This window comes from Euphorbia lathyris, chromosome 4, assembly GCF_963576675.1.
Source record: "Euphorbia lathyris chromosome 4, ddEupLath1.1, whole genome shotgun sequence".
NCBI lineage: Eukaryota > Viridiplantae > Streptophyta > Magnoliopsida > Malpighiales > Euphorbiaceae > Euphorbia > Euphorbia lathyris.
Window position 1 is genome coordinate 35,096,643 of NC_088913.1, and position 11,960 is coordinate 35,108,602.

At 36.1% G+C, this 11,960-nt stretch overlaps 1 protein-coding gene across 1 annotated transcript; it reads left to right on the forward strand.

Annotated features, from left to right (window-relative positions):
• The first annotated feature begins 4,010 nt into the window (after window positions 1-4,010).
• On the forward strand, window positions 4,011-4,926 carry LOC136226951 (18.1 kDa class I heat shock protein-like). The gene has a single exon (XM_066015660.1). The coding sequence runs from the start codon at window positions 4,195-4,197 to the stop codon at window positions 4,780-4,782; it is 588 nt and encodes a 195-aa protein (XP_065871732.1). The 5' UTR covers window positions 4,011-4,194; the 3' UTR covers window positions 4,783-4,926.
• The last annotated feature ends 7,034 nt before the right edge of the window (window positions 4,927-11,960 follow it).

The following is an 11,960-nucleotide window of genomic DNA, read 5'->3' on the forward strand; positions in this document are numbered from 1 at the left end:
TATAGATTCCTAGATAACCTATTGACCAACTTGACTTTCATCCAAAAAAGCCTGGAAAAACATTTAATAGTCGTTGGTAAAGAACATGTGACTAATAGAGGGAGATGAACGAGCCATTTTACAGCCAAAGCAGATATTCTGTCTTTCTTTACTCTTGATTAAAGCACTCGGGCCCTCAGCATAGATAATAAACGGGTAAGGGGATATATGATCCCATTGCCTTAAGCCCCTAAAGGAATTATAGGGTTTCTTACATATTCAATTCATACTGATAGATGATCAGGTAGCAAATGCTCTTACCAAGCCTCTAGCTACATGATTCCAAATACTGTATTCTCGACTAACTGTCCAACCTTGCCATTGGCTTGCGGGAGTGTTAGAAATAAATACACTTATTTATCTTTAGGATAATTAGTTAAATACTTTTGAATTATTAGAGATAAATTTTTGTTGGTCTTATCTCTATATTGTCTATCTAGGTTAGGATTCTTTGTAAATCCTGTATATAAATAGAATACCTAAATACACTCTATAATCAAGGAAAATTCTTTTACAAAAAATATAATCTTCTAAACCCTATTTTACTCCTCTAATTAAGCATGCCTTAATGGATCAGTCGTGAGTATTGGAATTATATCACTATTTACTTATTATCGTTCCTATCTGTAATGTAGTTCTGCTCAATTGGATCCTAATGACCAAGTAGAATTTGGACCTTCACCCTTAGATCCAGCCAATTAATAATCCAATGGTTAGCCAATTATTCAATTTAATATTAGAAAACATATTTCTTTTTTTTTTATCTTTTTTATGTGCTAATCCTAATTAAACCTAAAAACAAGGAACACGTTTTTAGGAGAGAGAGGAAGAAATTCGCGCAGTTCAGGAGAAATTCTTAACCACAAATCACTCAATTCTATGTGAATTCGTAGAAAGGGAATTCGAAGAAGATTGGCTCAAGTACTTCGAAATTGCGAATTCGAAGAAGATTGGCTCAAGTGCTTTCTTATCAAAGATCGTTCTGCAATGTCGAAAGTGCTTTCTTAACCATAGATCGTTCAATTTTCTGAGAGAAATTCTATGTAAAGTCAAGAAATTCAATCGAAATTGCAAAATCGAAAAAAGGCGTTTGGTTGCCAGCAATTGTGGATTTTTCCCTATCTCTCATAAGCTTGTTCCGAAAGTGCTCCTCGAATTTCTTCCTCTCTCATAAACTTGTTCCTTATTTTTAGGTTTAATTAAGATTAATACATAAAGAAGATAAAAAAAATCTGTTTTCTAATATTAAATTGAATAATTGGCTAACGTTGAATTTTTAATTGGCTGGATATAAGGGTGGAGGTCCAAGTTCTATTTGGTCATCAGGTTCAATTGAACAGGACTGTTCTGTAATGATTTTAGGGATTTTGAACTATATTCTAACTATTTTAGTTATAAGCTGACAACATTTAATAAATTTTATTAAGTCTATTTTCAAATTTAATGTTGATTAAATAAAGGGTTAATTACAAAAATGGGTCAAATGGGAGACTCGTTTACATATTTAACCCATTTACTCAACCTACTACATATCTAGACTGATTTTGTGTGACTTTCCCATAATACCCTCAATATTTACGCGCGTCTCGCCCCTCCCCTCCTGCGAAGCTAATGTTTGGGTTTACTTGATGAATTTAATTAGCCTATGCGAAGCCTGCGAAGCTAATGTTTGGTTTACTTGATGAATTTCATTAGCATATGCGAAGCCTGCGAAGCTAAAGTTTGGTTTACTTGATGAATTTAATTTGCATATGCGAAGCCTGGATGTGTTTTGAAGCTAATTCGCGAAGTGGTATATAACAAAAAATGACAAACAACAACGGATTCTAACATTAAAATCATAACACTATCAAAATTTACAACAAGATTGCCACAGTAACAACATTAAAATCATAACATTATCAAAATTTACAACAAGATTGCCGCAATAAACCCCTAACAAATCACTTCAAAGTGAACCTAACTAACCCGGGTACCAATTTTGAAGCGGATGAGTCCAGACCTTTTGGGATGAGAAATGGAAGTCCAAACCTTTTGGGATGGATGTGTCTCATGGCGCACACCAAGATTGGCACAATCTCTCCTAACCAACCATTTTAGGAGTGAATGTGCCAATCTTGAGGGAAATTTCTCCCTTTACAGGAAGGAAATTTATCTCCACTGCAGCCCAATACGCCGCCTATTAGAAAGGGATGTTATATAATCAACCACCTTCAGAAAAAATTAATCGTGTTAGGTAGGGAAAAAGACGATTTTGGCTTCGCGAAATGAGGATTAGCGAAGCATGTGAATGTAAATGTGAAGGGAAAGAGGTGATTTTATTTCGCTAATCGATGTTTTCGCGAGGTATGCGAGGTCTGAAACGTGACGATCTACGTCGCATATCGATGCTTTCGCGAAGTCTGCGAGTCAAATCATGAACTTTTCTACTCGTAGACTTCGTGAACTAATCGATTCGTGAAGTAGATCCACACGTTTCAGGCTCTTTCTCTTCGCAGATATTCGCAAAATCATCGATTCATGAAGTAGATCGTCACGTTTCAGGCTCTTTCTCTTCACAAATCTTCGCGAAATCATCGACTACGCGAAGTGTATTCATGAAAAAACGCAGAAAAAACAACAGATACTTACATTTTTCGCGCCTTTCACCCTTAAAAGCGACAATAACAATATGATAAACTGGGAAAAACGATAAAAAATAACGTAGAATAACCATTCCTTTGATGGTAACAAGAAGAAAGAAACCAAGTAACGAGCAGGAACATGAAGATGAAGAACCATGGCTTTGTTTTCTAGGATTAGGAAGTTGCAGAATCAAGAGATGAAGAGAGGAAAAAGAGAAATTCATTGTGATTTGGTGAAATGGTGCAGATTTCTTGCAATTTAAAGGAAGATAGGAAGATCAAAAGTCTTCAAATCATTAATGGAGGAGCCAACTTTTTGCGTAACCAAGGAGAAGGGGGGGAGCGGGCGTTCACGTTGTAGGAAGTGGGAAGGTTAGGTGTATTATGGGAAAATCACACAAAATCAGTCTAGATATGTAGTAGGTTGAGTAAATGGGTTAAATATGTAAATGAGCCTCCCATTTGACCTGGTTTTGTAATTTTCCCTTAAATAAAATTAATAATAAAGTGATTTGTATATAAAAAGGATATTTTAGTAAACTAATTCTACAATTAAATATTTTAATCACTTTCAAAGATGGAGCAAATGTAAATTTAAATTGATAAACATTAATAGGGATAAAGTGCAAAGGTAAGGTGTAAAATACATTGACGTTATATTCAGGAATAATTTTACTTCTAACACTTAAAATAGTATAATTTAACTCCTAATATTAACAAGTTTAGTCAATTTGAAAAATAAGTTATCAAATTATCTTTTTGGTCATGAATTTTGTCATCTACACTTCAAATGTAAGTCATTTTTATCACTCATTAGTAATATATCACAAATATATAACTAAATGTGAAAAAAATTTAAAAATATAATGACTTTTGTACGAATTGAAAAAAATTTAAGCATTTTATTGAATTTATAAATATTAATCTCCACTTTTATTATTTATGAAATCATTTTTTAAAACCAACTGATGTGTAATTTGTACAGAATAATTAATAAAATATATATTTTATAATAATGTTTGAAATTCCCTCATCATAGGTAAAATTACTTTTAACTGATGTTAAAAATAAAATTAGTATTTAATAAAATTATTTTGCATCTTATCCCATATTAATAACTTGTTTACCATTATATTCAAAAAAAAAAAAAATGTTGTTTACCATTGGCTCTTGGATTGAAGATTTAATTTTACGAAAGCCTAAATCTTCAGGACACGTGTCCATAAGTTTGAGATTAAAACTCAAAGAAAGAAGAAGCAGCTTCTTGAACATTCCTAAGAAACATTTCCATTACAATTAATCATTTAATTATACATATTTCCTCCTAAAATGAGTCTAGAATCTCATAGATTTCTCTGTACATTTCTTTTTCTTCCCACTAGAACCATCCTGAAACAACACCGATCTTATTATATACAATCAACCCTCTCCCTCTCCCTCCATAAGAAAAACCCATTAAAATCAAGCCTAAAAAGTAAAGAAAACACCATCTAGAGTTTTTTCAATCAAGATCCTCTCTTTTCATCCATCAATGGCAAACCCAATATTCAAAAACATATCTTTACCCATTTCAACACTTGTTTTTGTGTTTTTACTGCTCCCCATTTTCAGCAATGCCTTCATACCATACACAAGATCTCACATTTGGGATTTAATGGTACCAACAGAAGACCCATTTAGGGTTCTTGAACAAACCCCTTTAACAATCCCAATCCAAAAAGGGGTTGAATCAGTGGCTTTGGCAAGGGCAGATTGGAAAGAAACACAAAAAGCCCATATTATTACTTTGGACATTCCTGGAATTAAGAAAGATGAAGTTAAAATAGAGGTGGAAGAAAATAGGGTGTTGAAGATTAGTGGAGAAAGAAAGGTTGAAGATGAAATTGAAGGTGAAAGATGGCACAGAGCTGAAAGGACTAATGGGAAATTTTGGAGGCAATTTAGATTGCCTAATAATGCTGATTTAGATCATGTTAATGCTCATCTTCAAGATGGTGTTTTGAAGATTACTGTGCCTAAATTCTCTGAAGAACAGAGAATTCAACCTAAGGTTATTAATATTGTTGATCATGCTTCTTCTTCTGGTCAGGATATCAAACCTACTAAGGCTAACATGTGATGTTAGTTTCATTTTTCTTTGATCATGTTGTTTGAGTTTTTTTATAAACATGAAACTTTGTTGATGGTGTTGGTTGTGTGAGTGTTTGTTGTTACTATGTAACTTCCATTCATTTTACATAATAAAAAGTTGTGATTTCATTTTTGTGTACGTTTTTATTTTCTATTTTTAGTATGGTTGGCAACTAGTTAATCATTTGGTGATTTTCTCAACTTTTGAAGAGCTCCTCTAGCTACCAAAATCCTAAGAGCAAAAGTTAAAATTTTATCATGTATTGTTTTAATTTGGACATAATTTTTATTATTTTGAATGTGATAGTTGATTACATTCAAATTTGAAGCGAATTCGAAGGAATTATAATGATATAATTTCGAATATAGAAATGAAATTATCTTTTTATAGAGCAAATACTTCTAATCTTTCACTACAAGAAAAATGTTAGTTAATGACTAATGTTTAGGACTGAATGAAAACTGTCATTAATTAAAGACTAACATGAGTAGTTAAATATATTATTGGTTGGTAATTCTATAAAAAGATGGACCCCAGTTTTAATGCACACTCTAACTAATACATCCAATCTTTAAAGACCATAATTTAAGTCAGTAGATTTATTCTATTAAAATTAAACAAAAACAAATTATTTATTAATATTAAAAACAATTTAAGACACTTTAATGCCCACTCAATCCCCTCTTCAAATCACCTCATCGACAGTTCCTCTCTCCAACCCTAGTTCTTCTGTTCGCCGCCCTCTTTCAATCTCCTTCACTCGCTTGTTGCTGGTTAAATTCCTACCTCTCGATCCCCTCTTCTAATCTCCCTCACTTCGCCATTGTAGCTGCTGGAGACTCTAGCTGCTGACACCAGAGGAGGACGAGAGATTGATTAGGGTTTCTGACTGCGCATTCGAGTTTAGAGAATTTCAAGGGGACAGTGGCCAACAAGTGAGTTTTCCGGCAACAAAACGCGAGGAAGGTGAGACGAGTTAGTGATATTCATATGTTTCTTTCTCTATTCTTTTTCAATTTCTGGTCATTTGAGTCATTTTTGTTTACAGATCTCAAATTGAATTCAAGTGGATTCAAGTGGCTATGAAGAAGATCAGAGTGTATGATTCCAAAAGACTTCTCAAGCAGCACTTCAAGGATCTTTCCAGAATCAATCTGCAGATCTGCTCTTCTCGGGTATTGTTTTTGTGTGTGAAAAACCTAACTGTAGAGAATGGTGGGGGTTCTGCAGTCTGCAACTCTAGAAACTCTCCTTAAAGAGGCTATTCATGTTAATTTCTGTATCATCCTTTCCTTTTGTTCGTTGTGTGTTTGTCTTAGTAGGTTTGATTGTTTAGTTATTTTCATTCCTTATTATGGTTTGTTGCTTTGTATGTGTGTTTAGAGTTAATTTGAGCAGTTTGAGCTTGTATCGGTGGAGGATTGATTAAGTTGAAGAGAAGTTTATAAGTATAGTAACTGATATAGGTGTTCTGCCTTTTCTGTCATATAATGAGTATGTGAATAGTGCTTTAGAGACTGCTCTTTTGCTTCTTCTGTGTGGAATTTAAATGCTTGAGCTGGAATTACTCATCTTTACTTAGAAATAACACCCTCATATTGGGACAGGATTATTTACAAAAAGGAAAGAGAGTAATAATTCAATGGAACGTGAGAATTTGAAGATGCAGGCAAGCATTGGGGTCAATTCAGTTGATGCAGAGCATGTTTGGAAAGAGAGGTAAGTGTAATGAACATGGAGCTCAAGTGCAATTATTGGTCGAGTGAATTATATATACAATTGATACAAGTTCAAGCCATGACATGCATTCATGCTCATTGTCATTGCCCTGCAATGTCATGTGCGTATGCACACACACAAAGGCTGCTTCTTTCTCTGTTTCTTACCTTAATTACAAGTGAAATGTGGAGTTGGGAGACGGTTTGAGTGATGTCTGAAAAACTTGTCTGCTTGTTTCATACCTTTAGTTTGTAGAACAGTTTGAGTTTGTACATTTCATAAACGGATTAAGTTCACTTATATTGCTTGCTATAATCGTCTACTTGGAGCCTGATTGCTACTCTATGGTTATTTTTTTTTCACCTTTTTATACACTGTCATTACTACAAACCAGGAGGCTCCAAATTTGATAGATGAAAACAGTAAACTCAAAGAAAAGTAAGCGTTTAGGACCTTTTATTGATGTAATTTCTCTGTTTTTTCATATTAGCTATATAGGTTAGTTGCTGATATATTTCCATTTACAATTTTTCAGATGTCGGGAATATGAGAAGAGGAAAGAAGAAAATGATACGAAGGTATGTGAAATGGACATAATAGCATAAAAAATAGTGCTTTTTAAATGCGTAAATTCATATAAACATGAGTCGATGCATTGCAGGTAACAAAGCTTAAGAAAGAGTTGGCGGACGTTAAATTAAATGCAAGTAAACGGCTTTTGGCAGAACCAACGGCATTGGATCTTATGAAGGAGGAAAAAAGGTAAATATATGTGAGATCACATCTGTAGCTTTCCAATCAATTCTTTTATTTGTTTGGACTAAATTTTTCATTCAATAAGCTAACTTTTCTCTTTAAAACACAGACATACTGACCGTTCTTTTTGCACTAAATGGAATTTGAATCCTACATAACTGGATAGTCCTAAAGGAGCTTAATGTGTAAAAAAATGATAAATTAATGTCTTGGTTTAAGAGAGTAGGGTTAATGTGTTAAAAAATAATTGATGGGGGCTTAATATCTCCATTTGTTGCTCTTTCCGTAATAGATTTCTTGACTAAGTTTTCTTTATAAATGATTATTTGTATCATTTTGCTGTTGTTATCCTATTATGATCTTTATTTCAAAACTATCTTTTGGAGGGGGTAGCAGATAATGCCCTGGAAAAAAGAACTGAATAACATAAACTCCTACTTTTCTTCACTATTTTGTAACTAGATACAACTAATTATAATACTGTAATTAAAGTTAATTATATGGTGTAATTTTGGCAGATGGAAGAAGTTGGAGGAAACAAATTTCGAAGAGTTGAAGCACCAAATGAACTACATGTAATGTGCATAGGAGACGTGTACATAGTTATATGTCATGAGTCTTCAATTATCGCAGGAAACAATATTTCAGTTATAGGCTTCATCTCGTAGAGAAAGTGTGCATGAACAGGTTGACAGTATTTTCATGAAAAATGTGTGTGCTTACTTGCACAATCTCTATTTGGCTTTCTAATTACAAATGTTCTTATGGTTATCGCATGTATGAAATATATCATTTAGAACTTCACTCACCACAAATTGCCAAATCTAGTCATCACATTTGTTGTTTTTAAGAGTTGCTGGTGCATTTTATCTTAATAGAAGTTGTTTATTTTTATGTTCTGTTTGTTTTCATTCAAAATCATGTGCATTTTCCCATGAAAAGACTTAGTTTTTAGAATGATGTGATATAAATTTCAATAGTTTGATTATGCATTAGACATTTATGTTTTTGTTATTTTTGATATTGAGAAAGAACTCTCTTCAATCCAAAATTAATTATATTTTTAGCAAATTAATTAATTATAAACAAATAAGAAAGAATAGACCGTTTTGCGACGGAATAATTGGTCATAAATATCATCAATTCTGTCCCTAAAGTAAGGGTTGGAACTATATCCGAAGCAAGGTTAGCGACCGCATTTTCTTGGTTTGCGACTGAATATTTAGTCAGTAAGTTAATGACTAATCTTTATGACCATGTGATGTTAGTTGTAAAGTTAGCGACCACATCAAATAAATCGTTAGTAACACATTACCAACCAGGTAGTTACTGACCAAATATATGCCGTCGGTAACTCATGAAATTCAGTCGGTAAACGTTTTTAGGGACTGAATTGCGACTGAATTTTCAGTCCCTAACTGTTGATTTTCTTGTAGTGTTTTGTCACAATCATGATTACTATAAAACATTATGGTGGAAGAACCGAATTATTAAAAAATATAGTGGAAAAATGGGAATCATATAAAGTGGAGCAGGATACTCTTCCTTTAAAAATAAGACCATTTGGATTATTTAGACGACGCTCCTTGAAATAATGGCGTTTTGAGAGGCACTCCTTGAAACGATGACGATTTGAGAAATACTATATGGCTATAGCTCCTTGAAATAATGGCGTTTTGAGAGGCGCTCCTTGAAATGATGACGATTTGAGAAATACTATATGGCTATAGCCAATCGGCCACTTTTTGAATGACGATTTTCACATTCAATCAAATTACTATGTGGGCATGGCTAATCGGCCATCTTTTGAAAAATATTGATTTTTCTAAGAAATGAGTTTCAGTGTCAATTTATGATTTCCCGATCCTGCGGGACCGTACAATGTACTGCACCCTCATCATTGTACTCCCAAATGTGTTCTAATCGCACACTCATCATTGTACTCCCAAATGTGTTCTAATCGAGAGTGGTTGGTTTTTTGATTTTGAAGAAATAGACATTGTGAAGAAATCAGAACTTCATCAAATACGCGTCGTTAATCTTATTTCTTTAGGAGTCCTTCTTTAGGAGTCCTAAGAAAAAAGAGGAAGGTCACCTTCTTTAGGAGTCCTAAGAAAAAAGAGGAAGGTCACCGTTCTTTGACTTTGAAGAAATAGACACTGTGGAGAAATCAGAACTTCATCAAATACGCGTCGTTAATCTTATTGCTTTAGGAGTCCTAAGAAAAAAGGGGAAGGTCACTTTCGGTGCACTTGTAGCAATGAATCTTTAGGAGTCCTAAGAAAACAGGGGAAGGTCACTTTCGGTGCACTTGTAACAATGAAAGGAGTTAAAGGGAGATACAACTTATACTATTATGATGGTAGTATAATTATTTGAGCAGCAATGATAAAAAGTTAGAAGCAACAAGTTTCTAGTGGTGATAAAGAGTTAGAAGCAACAAGATTGTGGCATATGCGCCTAGGGCATGCGTGTGAACATTCCTTGAAAGCTTTGGCGAGTCAAGGATTATATGAGTTCTAAGAAAAAAAGGGAAGGTCACTTTCGGTGTACTTATAGGAATGAAAGGAGTTAAAGGGAGATACAACTTATTGAATGGAGTTCGGACCTGCAAGTTAAATCTTTGTGAGCATTGTATTAAAGAGAAGCAGATGAGAGCGAAGCTTGACACGATAATCTATGATACCAAAAGCTTTTTGGATTATGTTTAAACTTTCGAACATTGTATTAAACGGAAGCAGAGGAGAGCGAAGTTTGACCTGCAATCCATGACACCAAAAGCTTTTTGGATTATTTTGACCTTCCACAATAGTTTCGTTGGAGGTAAATCCTATTATGTTACATTTATTGATAACTTCTCTAAAAAAAGTGTGGGTGTACATTATGAAATCCAAGGATAAAGTGTGATAACCCGCGAAGCCCAAAACGGGTTATACTCATTTCGCAAGCCCAGCCCATATTAAAGCCCCATGGGCTAAGATTGGACGGGACCCGAATGAAGGAAGCGGACGCAGCGAGTAAACCGCCCCTAATTCCTAAACGGAGCGACAAGACTCCCACTCAGAACCACGTTCGTTGCCATGAAGACCACGAAAGGGACATGGCCTAAAAAGGGGGAACCGCCCTCAGAACGTGGCCCACTAAGGAGTAACCGCCCTCGGCGGTTACCCAAAATTACCTATAAAAGGCCTTAAGAATAAGGGGGAAGGTACGTTCACATTTTTTTCCCACAGAGCTATTGCTAAATTATAGACTCATTCTTACAAAAACTGACTTGATCGTCGGAGAGTTTTCCCGGAGATCCTGTCTCCGGTTTTGTTTTGCAGGTAACTCCGGCAAAGAACATCAAAGCGGATCCAGCAAGTTATCATTGGTGCGGTGAATGTGGACCTTTTTTACCAACATTTGGTTAAAGGTACATGAAGAACATGTCAGAACCATCACGAACGACCGGCGTTACCACTAGATCAACCAGTATGAACTCCAGGGGACCACGGACTGCGAATTCGCAACCTGCAAATACACAGCCTGTGGTGCCTAGCTCATCGGGTCCTTCGGGACAATTGAGTCCGTTATTGGAGGTCCAAGTGCAAACTGAGATGGAAATGTCCAATAGTGATTTTGTACAGATGGCTGGACAAGTCTTGGCTTCGAACATGAGCCAGGCGGCTGGAGATCGAAGGATTAATTTACTAACGGCCCTCGCCGAACACAATACCGCCGTGGCGGCTGCTCCTCAAGAACCTGTGGTTATCTCAACACAATCACCGACTATCCCTGTCATGTCGGCCCTCCCGCAGCCATCTCAGGCACCAAATCAAGTGGGCCAGAGTAGTCGCACAAACCCACACAGCCACCCGAACAACTACTCGCACCCAGATCTCATTACGACGATACATCCGACCTGGCAGCCATCCCAACCGTTGCCAGGAGTGCAAGGCACTCTTCCGCCACAGCAAGTGGAACCTTTTCCTCCTAGACATTCGGAGTTGATGACTCCTGGGTGGGAGCACACATGGAACTTTGATCCTATAACGGGACAGCGGTTAGTCCCCCAACAGGCACACGTCTCAACACCGATGGGCGGATGGATGCCACCCAGAATTCACCAGCAGCGGATGGAAGAAGTCCGGCGAATACCCGATATTGACTTAGAGGATCAATTACGAAGCATGATGGAGCGAATGGGGTATTCGCCTAGGCCGAGAGCAGAGATCCAGAGCGATTCACCTTTTGCCCCTTCGTTACGGGAATTCATTCCAGATCATAGAATCAAAGCGCCTGCCATACCAAAATACTATGGGGATCCAAATTCTGACCCTGAGGCTCATGTCAGGAACTACAGAGAGTTAATGGATGTTGCAGGGGCAAGCGAAAGCATAATTTGCAGGTTATTCTCGACAACTTTGGGCGGTGCGGCATCTGATTGGTTTCGATCTTTACCGGCAGAATCTATTCACAATTGGCAACAATATAGTCGGGATTTCTGTGCGAAGTTCGTGGGCTGTAAAGCAGCAGATGTGACAGATAGGCAGCTGAAGGAGATCAAACAGAGGAACTATAATTCCCTAAGGGAATTTGTTGTCGCCTTTAACGATATCCTGGTGCGATTGCAGAACCCAGATATCGTGAGTATTCGCAACATTATGGTGGATGGAACCACAGATTGGAGCATGCGGGAAGAAATCATC